General features: G+C 38.4%; 1 protein-coding gene across 8 annotated transcripts in view; it reads right to left on the bottom strand.

Moving 5' to 3' along the window:
- St7l (suppression of tumorigenicity 7 like) overlaps window positions 1–14,483 on the bottom strand; it is a 69,678-nt gene that overhangs the window by 27,558 nt on the left and 27,637 nt on the right. For all 8 annotated transcript variants that reach the window (XR_013052284.1, XM_076574758.1, XM_042279651.2 and 5 more), the window contains 4 exons: window positions 12,987–13,084; window positions 12,407–12,521; window positions 8,127–8,199; window positions 6,659–6,761 (listed from right to left, as the gene is read on the bottom strand). Coding sequence is in view for 7 of the 8 variants with exons in the window: in XM_076574758.1 (XP_076430873.1) it covers window positions 6,659–6,761; window positions 8,127–8,199; window positions 12,407–12,521; window positions 12,987–13,084 (389 nt within the window). In the remaining variant the exon portion in view is untranslated. The remainder of the gene's footprint in view (window positions 1–6,658; window positions 6,762–8,126; window positions 8,200–12,406; window positions 12,522–12,986; window positions 13,085–14,483) is intronic.

Here is a 14,483-nt window from a genome sequence, read left to right as displayed (position 1 = left end):
AGAAAGAAAGAAAGAAAGAAAGAAAGAAAGAAAGAGAAGAAAGAAAGAAAGAGGATTCAATATCCTTAGTCAGCAGGGAAACACAAATTAAATCTGCTGTGAGATTCCACCTCACCCCAATTAGAATGGCTACCATTAATGAGATCTATGACAGAAAACGCTGGTGAGACTGTGAAGGAAGAGGAACTTCCCTTAGAGACTGCTGGTGGGATTATCCGCACAACTAGCTACTACGGAAATCAGTATAGGGTCCTCAAAACCTAAAAACAGAACTACCACCTAACCCAGACGTGCTGCTCTTAGCTAGCCACCCAAATGACTCTAAGTCAACAACAGAAATACTTGAAATCCACTGCCCTGTTTACAACAGCCAGGAAAGAGAAGCAGCCTAGATATTCATCAACACATAGACAGATAAAGAAAGGGCAGCACATATACACAATGGAATTTATGCAGACGTAAAGGAAAAAGAAATTGTGGTATGTGCAGAAAAATGGTGTAACCGGTTATCATGTTACATAAAATAAGCCAGATTCAAAAAGACAAATACCACATTTACCCTCACCTGTGGGACTAAGTTTAAAATTTTATATACAAGGCTGGGAAGACATCTCAGGTGGTAAAGTACTTGCCCTGTAAGTATGAGGACCTATATATGAGCCCCAGAATGCATGTAAATAAAATGTCAGGGTGCTAGTGGAGTTCTTTTTATCTCAGTGCTGGCAAGGTGGAGACAGGCAGACCCTTGGAGCTTGCCAAGCAGCCAGACTAACCCACTTGGTAAGCTTCCAGCCAGGGAGAGCTCCTGTCTCAAAAACAAGACGAACGGCTCCTGAGGAAGCTGTCCTCTGGACTCCACAGGAACCCACACACTTGTGCACATGGACTTGTACTCTCCACCCCTAAACATGTACCCATACACAAGAATATGTATGTGCATGTATTGTATATGTGTGCAGTTGGACATTTAATCATAAAGGGGTTCATAAGAGGGGAAAAAGAGATTATATATTTGGTTTTTCAAGACAGGGTTTCTCTGTGTAGCTTTGCACCTTTCCTGGAGCTCACTCACTTGGTAGCCCAGGCTGGCCTCGAACTCACAGAGATCTGCCTGGCTCTGCCTCCTGAGTGCTGGGATTAAAGGCGTGCGCCACCAACACCCGGCTGAAAGAAGAGATCTTAAGGGAGGTGGGAAACAAAGGAAGTAATAGAATATATAATGGGAAATATATAATAAAGAAAATCTGCTTGAGGGGAGATTGTGTTGGGGAGGGCAGTGAGGGAAGGAAGAAAAATGAGAAGAAAAAATAATGGCATATGTACATGAAAATGCCATGATAGACTGACTCATTATGTTGTAATTAAACCTAAAATGAACTTTTAGAAAAATCACCTTTGTAAGTGTACAGGTTGAAGTTTTTAATAACTTTATACATAAACCTGCAACTTTAACCACAGAATGTTCCCTCCTGCTTAATTTAAGCCAATCCTTACCCTATCCTCAACCGATGGGCCGAATGATCTGCTTTTTGTGTCTGTAATTTTAGCTCATTTATCTAGTTCACATAGTCAAGTCTTGTCACGGGCTTTTTCCACGTGGCCTGAAGTAGTGAAGGCCTGTCCACACTGCTGCATTGCTGACAGAGCTGCACTGCAGTTCCTCACTAATTTAACTGTGTCGAGTTGTTGCCTATCGTGAATAATTGCACACAAAAACTTTGCATGTGTTTTCATTGTTCTTGACTGGATACTCAGGAACAGAATTGATGGGTCTCACAGTAAAAACAAAAAAACAACCTACATTTAACTGCACAACTGTTTCCAAAAACGTGCCATTTCACACCCCCAGAAGCAACATATGTGGTTCTTCACACTTGTCAGCATCAGTGAGGAAACCCCCTGTGAGATGAAGTACCATGCTGCGGTTTATGTTTGGAATGCTGAACAGTCTCGCTGTTTATCAACTATTCACAAAGCTTTGGTGACATAACTTCCAATCTTTCACCCATATTTTAATGCAACAGTTCATTAGTTTTAAGACTGTCTATTATCTTCCACTGATCTACATTTCTATATTTATGCCAATAAATATTAATTACTAAAGCTTTAAAATGTATACAACCTTGGTATGGTAAATTCTCCAATCTTACTGTTATTTCTCAGAGGTTTTTTGCTATACTAAGTCTTTTGCATATCTGTATCAATTTCTGTAAAAAAAAAAAAACAACTGGTCAGATCTTGAAAAGAATTATATCATATGTATAGACAGATAAAGGTCAAATTGTGATTGCAACAATATTTAGTCTTCCAGTCAATTCATACCATATATATATGAATTAAGTCTTTGTTGGCTTCTCTCAGGGGAAAAAAAGTGCATCCTTTTAGGTACCATGTATCTTCAAGCACAGACTCAATCTGGGTGTTAATATATTATGCATTCAACAATTTAAATTTATAATTAGGGCAATGCCTAGCATTGCTAATACCCACATGGCCCCCAATAATTTTGAAAACAAATACACATTACTAATTGCTACTACTGTGAATGTATTTTGCATGAAATGGTTTTAGAAACAGAAAAGTCCCCGACCATTGGGAGCAGACAGTCTATATTCTGCTATTTTGAGTGAAAATAAAAAATTTTAGACATCTTAATGGTATATTTAAGTAATTCTGACCAATAACTGCTGTTTATCTTCTTGTACAAAGGTAAGATTACAATGTACCATGGATAGTAACAGTATTAACAAATTACTTTCGCAATATTTTCTATGTGTCAGACTCTTTCTTTCAAATACTTTTAAATCAGCACTATTACATTTCATCACAACTCTGTGAAGTAGGGGATATTATCTTCACTTCAGGCAAGAGGAATTTTGCCAGGCATCATGGTGCATGTCTGTCATCCCAGCACTTAAGAAACAGGCAGGAAGACTGGAAATGTGAGGCTAGTCTCAGTTATACAGTGAGTACATGGCCAGCATAGGTTGCATCACACACACACATACACACACACACACACACACACACACACACACACACACACACACACACACACACACAAACTTGCATGCTTGCACCAGGAAACTCAAGCACAGCAAAAGGAAGTAATTCATCCAAAACCATACAGCTAGGAGACAGTGGAGCTGGAATTCAAACTCCAGCAGTTTGATTGTGGAATCCATTCTCTTAACTCCTCTGTAGCAAGAGAGTGGAGGGTTTTATTAAAAATATTTATAGACGTATTTCCAGCAATGAGACTGGGTAATTCTGATCAACCTTCCTAGAAAAACTAGGCTGAAACTAGTAAAACTAAATACACAAAGATTAACAAAGCATGAAGAATTACCAGACCTCAGCCCAAAGACAGATAGTCAGACAAGTAAGCCACAGTTGAGTTTTCCTTATGTGGAAGATGAGATGGATAAGAAGCCATTGGCCGTTTCATCAGTTTCCTAAAGCTAGGGAAGGGTGACAGTGCTTGTCAATAGAGCAAGTGCGTCTAAAACTGAGGGTTAGATGGGGCCCTGAATGACTGAGTCCCGGGAAGAAGGGGGAACCAGGAGTAGTTTTAAGTCATCTGGATGGTCCAGAAAACAGTAATCCTTTAAACAGAAAGTGATTAAAGTAATATTGGCTTGCTAGTGCTTCTTGCAGTCATCTAAGAGTGAAACATATTTTCTGGAAGAATATAATATTATCCAAAGTTTCAACCTAATTTTACAACCTCCCAAACAAAGTATCTGGTGTGTAGACAAAAAAAAATTAATTATAAAAGGAACCATGATGTAACAGAAAAAATAAAAAACACAGTAAGTTGGACATGGGGGCACAGACTATAATCACAGCACTTGGGAGCTGGAGGCAGAAGGGTTAGGAGTTCAAAATCATCCTCTGCTAAATAACGAGTTTGAGGCCAGCTTAGACTATAATGAGGCTCTGTCACCAAAATAATAGTATTTTCAATTGTAAAGTATTTAACAATTGTAATTATTAAACTAATGAAAGGAAATTTATAGTTCATAGCTTCTTAAAAAGAAAACTACAGGTTAGATACCTTTATCAGAAAGATCTAATTGTTTGAAACAGAAATGATTATAATTTCATATAAATGATTCCACAGAATAAAAAATAAGAGTCTATGCAGAATGCCTAGCCCTAAATGGGACACTATATCCCATCTCCTCCTCTCAAGGCCCAGGGATGGATCATCACAAAAGAGGAAGTGGAAAGACAGTAAGAGCCAGAGGTGATGATGACTACACCAAAGTGATGGATTTCAAACACCACAGGGCGATCACACATATGAAGTCAGCAACTGTGCAAGGCAAACAAAACCCCAGCCGGCACGCACCGGGTAGGAAGTCATGAAGTCCCACCTCTAGCTAGGAGCTATTGGCAGCTGATGACTGCTGGGAGAGGGAGAGGAGGGAGTTTTCTTTAAGGATGTAGCCCCGAAGAGGCTACTTATGTTCTAGTAGATGGCCCTACACCCGGGTACATACTGGCAGCATTAAGTGGACTCTGTGGTTTAAAAAATAACAAACAAATAAGAACCCATGAAATTAGGAGGGAACCAAGATGTGAGGAATAGGAGAACTGGAGTAGAGAGAATAGAGGGGAGACCTGATCTTAATTCATTTGTAACACCAGCAATAAAAGAAAAGTACAGAATAAGTATGTAAAGAAAAGAGGAAGCAAGCATAATTAATGTTAGAACAGTCGTTACTTTGGGGAGGGGGAGCTGTGTTTGGGAAAGAGCAGTCAGGTGGGCATCCATGGGGTTGGTACGACCTGACAGGCAGTTTCCAGTACATGCTGAATGTTAAACCAATACAATGCATGTTTCTGTTTATATTCTTCGCTGTATTATATTATAGTTTGTAATAAAATTTTAAATTCATGGAACCAGTGTCACTTAATGAGAAAATTATATGTCTGTAGACTATTATTCTTAGATTTCAGCAGTGGGTGTTGTTTTCTCCCGCTTACGCATTCTTGGGAACAAACCCAGAGGCTCATACAGGCCAGGAAAACACTACTCCTCAGCCCCGACGTTAGTCATTCTTTTCTTTGCTCGCTCTTTCTTTCTTTCTTTCTTTCTTTCTTTCTTTCTTTCTTTCTTTCTTTCTTTCTTTCTTTCTTTCTTTCTTTCTTTCTTTCTTTCTTTCCTTTCTCTCTCTCTCTCTCTCTCTCTCTCTCTCTCTCTCTCTCTCTCTCTCTCTCTCTCTCTCTCTTTTTGAGACAGGGTCTCAATATGTAGCCCTCAAACTCTTAATCCTGCCTCAGCCTCTGCAGTACTAGAATTACAGGCATGTTCTACTAAGTCCAAGTCATTAATTTACTTTATCATAGCTTTATTTATTCTAAAAGGCTTACAACTTCCTGAAGATGTTCTTTTAGAGGTTAATGTCTTTTTTGTTACATTGTTTATTGGGTCTGTGTACATATAACATATGTGACACATTATGTATGTTGAGATCAGAGGACACGTTGCAGGAGTTATTTCTCTTCTTTTACCATGTGGGTTCTGGAAATGAACTCAGTCAGCAGCAGGCTTAGCAGCAGATGACTTATATGATGGTCACCTTGCAGGCCCTTGGTTTAATGTCTTTACTGTCTACTACCCTACAACTTTCATTAACACTTATACACTTAATCATAGCTATAATTTTATACAGTAAGGGAATCTTTTCCTGAATAGTCTGTAGTTTCTAACATGGAAAATTGTTTGTAAAACCCAAATTTTAATCTTGGGGTTTGAGTGTTTCAGTATTTGGATACTATTACATAGATTAGCTAATAATTTGTATAAATGTAAGATGTGCAATGTAAAGACAAATAGACAGGCCAATTAATTTGAGTCTCAAGAGATATCAACTTAGCAGTTTGTCTACCTGTTGTAGTATATTATTAGTTAATTTCCTGGATTTCAGTTTTTGTCTACTCAGTTCTAGTTCAAAACCCAGCCATGCATTTAGAAAAGCCTTTTACAATCCAGGGAAATTGATTCTGTGATCTGAAATATAAATGATCTTCTACAGCAATCAAGTCCTTTAATTGTTTCTTCTCTGTAACTATAATACAGCCAATTAAGTAGGGCTGGAATGCAGCCCAATGATAAGTGCTTGCCTAGCACATGCAAGGCACTGCATTTATCACCCACATTGAGGAAGAGGGAGTTAAGCAAACACAATTCAGGTTTATTCTGCCAGCAATTACAAAGCCATAGGGAACTAATTGCTTCTAAGCAGGTTTCTTTTTAAATTTTCTTTTTAAAACAGACACTGATGTATTCTAGGCTGGCCTCAAACTCACTGTATAGTAGAGTGAGAATGAACTTGAATTTCTGATCCTTTTGTGTCTACATCTCAAATGCTAGGATTACAAGCATGACCCACCACCATGCCTGGTTTTTGCAGCACTATAGATTAAAGTCAGGGCTTCACATATGCAACATAAGCATTACTACCAGAACTACATCCCTGGCCCCTAACTATTTCTAAATGCCTTACTAATATCCCTTTCAAGACGAATGGTAAATAGAGCAGACTAAAACAATTATGACCTAATGTAGGACAAACCATGCACTTTGGTCTATTCTCACAAATTTGTTAAATTTAAATAAAAGTAGTATTTTTGTCATAAAATGTCTTACTTTTGGAACATGGGGATTAAATTCCACAGCTCTATGAATTGCTTCCACAGCATTAATTTCTGCTGTGCTTAACCCTCTTCTGGAGGCTGTTTCTGGAGAGAATCTGTAAAGAAAACCACAGGATGAAGAAATGAACGAACCACATGTACAAAGTCTACTGGGAACTATATACATGGATTCAGATTACAATATATTCCTCAAATCAAAGCTGTTTCTGGCAATGGCCAAAGACAAAACCAGATAACCAATAAAAATGAAAGTAAAGCCTCTGGCTCAACATGTGCCCAAAGCAACAGAAGGAATGAGAATCACAGCCTGAAGTGCAGAGAGCCTTTGGAGACCACTGAGCTCACTCTGAGAAGGGTGACTACAGTAAGAAATGCTGAGAAAGGAACTCAGAAAATCTTAGCACACACAATACAGATTTTATAAAAATTTTAGCTGACAAGAAATAAACTGAATATTTTATTCTAATTTATATCAAGATATAATAAGCCAAGGTGAAAAAAAATGAGCACCATTTGGTTAGTTTCTGGCTCTCCATTCATTCATTCATTTTATCTATCTATCTATCTATCTATGTATATTTATTTATTTATTTATTTATTTATTTATTTAAATAGGATCTCATCACTGGACCTGGCCAGATTCTAAATATCTCAACGGCCAAATAAAGAGAATTGACTAAGGAGAGCCAAAAGTGTAAGGAAGAGACAGTAACTTCAATGGAAGGGAAAGATGAAACCGGTTTGTTGACATGCACCTTACTGTTACCAGCATCACTGTTACCACATTAAATGGATACTTTTTTTTTTTTTTGAGACATATATACCCCAGGATAGCCTTTAGCTTGTCATGTAGTCAAGGCTAGCTTTGAACTCTGTTCCTCCTCCCAAATGCTGGTATTATAGATATAAGCGTCACACTCAGTTCTCTGTGGCATCTTTCTTGAAATTGCTATAGTCATTTGACACATATCACCTCACACAACCACGTATAATATGATTTTCTTTTTTATAATTTTATTTTCATTTTTATTTTTATGTGCATTGTGTTTTGCCTGAAAGTGTGTCTGTGTGCCGGGTCCCCTGGAACTGAAATTACAGACAGTTATGAGCACCATATGCATGCTGGCAATTGAACCTGGGTCCTCTGAAGAGCAGCCAGTACTCTGAACTGCTGAGCCATCTCTCCAGCCCTCCCCCGCATATTATTCTCAAAGTAACAACTCTCACAGCTATATCTACTGTGTGGTAGAGTTTGAATCTAAGTCCCAGCTTACTTAACTCTACACAGCTCTGTCTGTCATCACATCACATACAATGAGAAGCCTCAGTCACAGAAGAGCAAGGGTTATTGAGGTAGAAAGAGAAAGGAGAAAGAGTGTTGTTAAAAGTTAGTAGAGGACAAAAACCTTATTAAATGTTCAGCAGTCTTTCCACATTATTGTGGTTTCATAAGTACTTACTTATCTGAAACAGTCCTTGTTTTCAAGAGTGCTGCTGTGTAGCAGATGGCTGCTGACTTTGGGAGGCTTATATCTGTAACAATAATTGTCAATTTAGGTAAGGATTAAAAATTATAACTCCTAGTACAAATTCATCAGTTGTAATACAGTGTTATAGGTGCCTGGACACATTGTTGGAAGGCCTACCTTTGAGACTAGATTTTAATATTTACTAGTGGTATATCCCTGGGCTAGAAGCAATTTTATTGTTCTCTTTTCTTTTTTCTCTCCTTTTTATTTTTTTCTTTTTTGTTTTTTTGAGACAGGGTAGCCCTGGCTGTCCTGGAACTCTTTTTGTAGACCAAGCTGGCCTCAAACTCACAGAGATCTGCCTGCCTCTGCCTCCTGGGTGCATCACCACCACCCAGCCTTGGTCTCTTTTCATACTTCCTAGCAGAGATTAAACTATGTTGATAAAAGTGCTCTGTATGGTGGCAACAAGTATTCTACAAATGTCTATAATAATCTGTTTACAATAAGATAGTCAGAGGAAATCCACAGTATAATTAAAAGTATGTAAAAACTAAGATTAGAAAAAAAATAAAATACTTAACTGCTATTATATCTGTATTGATTTTTAACTTTTTCCATACTTTTTTGATTTTTTGACTTTTCTACATTTTCTTAAAGGGCCACATTTCATAGAGTATGAAGTTTATTTGAGATCACAAACAAATCCTTTTTCGGGAGGATGCCTAAAACAGTGGTCTTAGAAGAGAGTGAAGCACTCTCATGATGTTCTCAGTTTCAGACTTTCACAGTGAATGGAGATCTCAGGGAGAAAGCCCATTTCTGGTGACTTCAATCTGTACAGTGATGTACACAGAGACACATGAACACCCAAACCACCAAAGCATCCCAAATGACATAGGCTCTATTCGCTTTAGAGGGTTTTACTTTATTTAAACAAATCAGGTCCCCTTCTGACTTTTGACATGCAGGTCCTAAGCTTGCACAGCACAAAAGCCACAATAGGCCATGCATCTGGTAAGTTACATATGAAAGGGACTTCTCACAAATTTTCCTATGAGCCTAAACTATTGTGAAGAGCTGCCCAAAAATTCTAGATGTCTCAAAGAAAGAAACTTCACCTTCCAAATATATCATACTTCAACCTTTCCAAGTCATGGGGATTCCTAAACTAGTAGGCAGGGACCTCTGGCAGGACAATGTGAGTAACTCTGCATGTCCTGTTATATGGAAGACATGACAGAAACCCGAGGGCTAGGAAGTCTGCAGCATGGACTTTTACCAACTGTTCATTAAAAGGAGAAGACTAAAATCAGAATAAATCATGACAGAAACCTCAGAAGAGCTGAACCAGGCTTATTAAAGTAAAATTATTTTTTATAAACTTATGAAGCCCTTAAGAAATGTATGCATGTTTAAAAAATATCCTAGCCGGGCGGTGGTGGCACATGCCTTTGATCCCAGGACTTGGGAGGCAGAAGCAGAAAGATCTCTGTGAGTTCAAGGCCAGCCTGGTCTACAGAGCGAGATCCAGGACAGACACCAAAACTACACAGAGAAACCCTGTCTCGAAAAAACTAAAAACTAAAAACTATCCTAGCAAACAACCTAGATACCCGTCATCTGAAGAATGGATAAAGAAAATGTGGTACATATACACAATGGAGTACTACTTAGCAGAGAAAAACAATGACTGCATGAAATTTGCAGGCAAATGGATGGAACTAGAAAAAAATCATCCTGAGTGAGGTAACCCAGACCCAGAAGGACAAACATGGTATGTACTCACTCATAAGTGGATACTAGATATAAAGCAAAGGACAATCAGACTGCACAGATTCAGGGAGGCTATCTAGCAGGGAGAACCCTAGGGTGGCTGTGGCTTATAATAAGTTTTGTTTTTGCCCAATCACTGGGAATGCTTTAGTGAAACATTTCACTATTAGGATAAGAATGTGTACCATATCAAGTTGATGAAAGGATATGCTGGCTGTACTTTCAGGAGGGGAGGCTAAAATCTTTTTAGATTATGGATTAGCCTATAGAAAAATGTCTGCTGTAAATCAAACAGTGAAGGGGAAGATAAATAGGAATCTCACTTACACAACTTAAGTAAAACATAGCTCTCTGAACAGATGAAGATAGGTTTCTTCTGTATCCCAGAATCTAATCAATATTTATATGTATAATTCAGCTATTATTTGGCTTAAAAGGGCTTATTGGGAAATGTTACCATTTTCACTATTTTCTACAAAGAAAATATTTTCCAGTTTCAGATAACTCTGGACTTTGGAATTATAACCTGTTTTTATGTAAAAAAAAAAAAAAGGCCCCAAGGCAAAAGGTAGACAAAGAGAAGCTGTTGTGGAATATTAGTTGAAGATGTGTTACATTTGTTTATGCTGTGGAATATTTGTTTACTGATGAAAAAATGTGCTGCATTCTTTTATGCTGCATTTTTTTTTAACTCTGTGAACCTGTGTTACTTTGCCTGTCTAAAACACCTGATTGGTTTAATAAAGAGCTGAATAGTCAAAAAAAAAAAATTATCCTAGCAGGGCATGGTGGCATACACCTTTAATCTCAGGACTTGGGAGGCAGAGGCAGAGGCAGGAGGATCTAAGAGGGAGACAAAGTAAGCTGATGTCTTACTTTGAAGGAAGAGAAAGTCTGTGCTTTTGTGTTTTGTTTCTTGGAGACAGGGTTTCTCTGTGTGGCCCTGGTGGTCCTAGAACTTGCTCTGTAGCCCAGGCTGGCCTCTCAGAGATTTACCTGCCTCTGCCTCCTGAGTGCTGGGATTAAAGGCGGGTGCTACCACCACCAGGCGAAAGCCTGTATTTTTAACATTTTCCCAACTCCATTTGTAGTCAACTGTTATTGTTATAATAATACAAATAGCTAATATACTTGGAATTATACGTTCTTATAAAGTGACTAGTAAACTAGAAATGAAACAGCTGAATTATCTGGTTCAGGTTTGCACTCATTCACTGGAACATATTACCCAATATTGAACTGTCTTAAACTCCAGTTTCCTAATTTAGTGCCTGAAGAGTGAAAACACCTGTCCTACCACTTCCTATGTGTATATATGGATGCAGTGAACCATATAAATTACTTTCTATAGCTAAAAAAATCATTGCAAAACTGTCATTCTGGCTTCTTCTTACAAAGATTATTATGCAACTTCTATTGGTATTCCTTACATGCCAAAATTCATGAAGCTCCCTTCTATGTGCACGACGCCTGTACTTTCCCAGTTACCTCTCCTCACATGCTGCCTTCAGTGTAACTACTGTCCAGTTCTGTGTGTTTCACTAAGCTGTGCAGTGGTATTTGCTCTGCCCATGACCTTGGGCTATACGGCCTGAAGGAGGTGGTGCTTCTTGCCTCTTTTTTTGTTTGTTTTTTTTTTTTTGGTTTTTCAAGACAGGGTTTCTCTGTGTAGCTTTGCGCCTTTCCTGGAGCTCACCTGGTAGCCCAGGCTGGCCTCGAACTCACAGAGATCCGCCTGCCTCTGCCTCCCGAGTGCTGGGATTAAAGGCGGCGCCACCAACGCCCGGCACTTCTTGCCCCTTATATATGACCTCTTCAAAGGAAGGGGAGAGGCTCCTTTTCCATGCTTCCTGCTTCCTGGTGTGACTGAACTGCCAGGTAGATTCGCTCCTGGTCAGATCAGAGGACGACTTCAGCTGTTTACTCTGTTCTGTATTCATGAGTGTATTTCCTCAATTTATCCTAATACTTCTTAAGCAGACTCCCTGTGGTTTCTCGCATTAAAGCTGTAAAGCCGCCGGGCGGTGGTGGCGCATGCCTTTAATCCCAGCACTTGGGAGGCAGAGCCAGGCGGATCTCTGTGAGTTCGAGGCCAGCCTGGGCTACAGAGTGAGTTCCAGGAAAGGCGCAAAGCTACACAGAGAAACCCTGTGTCTCAAAAAAAAAAAAATGCCATATAGGTTAAATCCATGTTTTCATGTTCACCATTGCGTTCTAAGTGCCTCACACACATTCAGTTAACAAAGAATACATCCTCAGAGAGGAAAAGCTCCTTGTGACCTTCAGCTGGAAGGACAGATAAAGAAGATGCTTCACAGCAGCTATACCTACACCTTAAAACTGACTGCTAAGACTAGAAAGAGGCACCAGAGAAACACCAGAACAGGACTGGACTAATGATTACACACTCGAAACGAGACTATAGCCATGCTGAAAAGAGACTATAATCATGCTATCTACTAATACACACACACACACACACACACAAAACTCACCATCATATTTTGCCAGGACTGCCTGAACATCTGCATAGGCCTGCAGTTCTAGAAGTGATTCTAAGAGGTTTTCATGGATGTTCAGCATGGTAAGAGGAGGAAATTCTTTCATCAACTGTATATTAAAAGGAAGGGAAAAAAAAAAGACTAAAATCAAAATAAATCATGACAGGAAAACTCAGAGGAGCTGAACCAGGTTTGTTAAAGTATGAATTATTTTGCTTTTTTTTTTTTTTTACGAATTTATGAAGACCTAATCCTTAAGAAATGTATGCATATTGAAAATATCCTAGTTGGGCATGGTGACACACACCTTTAATCCCAGCACTCAGGAGGCAGAGGCAGGTGGATTGCTGTGAGTTTGAGGCCAGGACTCAACTACAGAGTGAGTTCCAGGACAACCACAGCTACAAGGTGAAACCCTGTCTCAAGGAAAAAAACAATAACAAAAATATATATATATACTATCCTGTTATAGAAATGAGCAATTGAAAAACAGTGACTGTGCATTAAAATAACTGATTTTTGTTTTAGTTTTGTGCACTATAAAAATAATGGTTGTGTTATCAAATGTACTTACATCTCTCATTATTTTCACTGCTTCTCTGATCCTTCCCAGTTTTCTTGCACACATTGCCAATCTTCTTTTTATGTATACAAGTACATTGGTATCTCGCCCTATTTAGAAAAACAAGGAAATGACACAGCTATCACTTTTGTATTATAGCCTGATATTTCATTAAAATATTATCCAATAGTTTTATTTGCATATTTTGGAAGACCTATTAAATTAAATTATATCAGAATGCATTATTATAAGTGAATATTAAATTTAGGTGAAAAATAATAAATGTTCTCTATTTTTACGTGTGCTTTCTATATTAAACACTTAAAATATATATTTAATTACTTTTTCCTCTAGTAGTAAGCAAGTTGAATGTAGTATATATAGCTCATTTGGTTGATGAGTTTAATACTGACAGAAAACAAGTAGGTATTAATAGGAAGATATATATTTACCAATCTCAAGTTTCTGCATAAACAATCTATAATTTTAGTATTATTTTGGCCCAAAGATTCTAAATGTCCTAAAACAAAATTTCCATGAATAATATAGACTTCCATTAAGTTATTAATTAAGAAACTATGGCTCGAAAGGGCTAAGAGAAAATCCTTAGCATGGGCTAGTGAGACGGCCCAGCAGGTGAAAGAAGCTTGCTTGTCAAGCTTGAGGACCTGAGTCTGAGCCCTGGGCCCCATATGATAGAAGGAGAAAACTGACACACACAAGCTGTGACTTCTATGCACGTATGTGTGCATGTACACACTTACACATACAAATATATATACACAAGTATCATTTTTTAAATTAAAAACTCTACAAGATAACTAGATTTGATATTATGCAAGGGCAAATAGCTAGAGGTTTTTATAGATGCAGTTTCGTTAGTTCCAGACTGCAAGATTAACTCTTCCCATAGTTTTGTATAATAACATGCCTTAATGAAATATATTGTAAACACAAGTACTTAACTGAGAGAAAACATTAGCCAAATTTTAATTTCCATAAACAAAAGATGTAGAACTTAGCTGCTAAGAGATAATGCCTCGTGTAAACATATTTCAATTTATTGCCCAGTATCTGCCAAAATCATGAAACTAAAACCCCCTGGCCACAAATCTCAGCCAGAAATGGCAACACTGCCGATTCTAACAGCTTTGGTGAGTGTTGCAACCCTAACCAGAAGAGCATCTCCAGAAGACAATGGTCCCTGTGCCTCATCCTATCTCAAGCATGCTGGAGAAAAATCAACCAAAGAAAGAACCAATGTCACATGAGACTGGAGTATGGACTAAGCATCAGATGGTGTGAAAGGAGCAGTCCCTAAAAAGGATCCCAAATTCTGAGACAACCTGGACTGTAAGAGCAAGACCCTGCCTTAAAACAAGACAAACAGACAAATGAAAACAAGAGGAGGAAGGAATAAGGGAAGGAAAGAAGGAAGGAGATCAAAGAGGAGGAGGGAGGAGCACCCTTTGGTACCACATACAGATCCACAGACTGAGAGCAGACACA

This window comes from Peromyscus maniculatus, chromosome 6 (assembly GCF_049852395.1).
Source record: "Peromyscus maniculatus bairdii isolate BWxNUB_F1_BW_parent chromosome 6, HU_Pman_BW_mat_3.1, whole genome shotgun sequence".
Lineage (NCBI taxonomy): Eukaryota > Metazoa > Chordata > Mammalia > Rodentia > Cricetidae > Peromyscus > Peromyscus maniculatus.
This window is presented reverse-complemented; position numbering and strand designations above follow the sequence as displayed.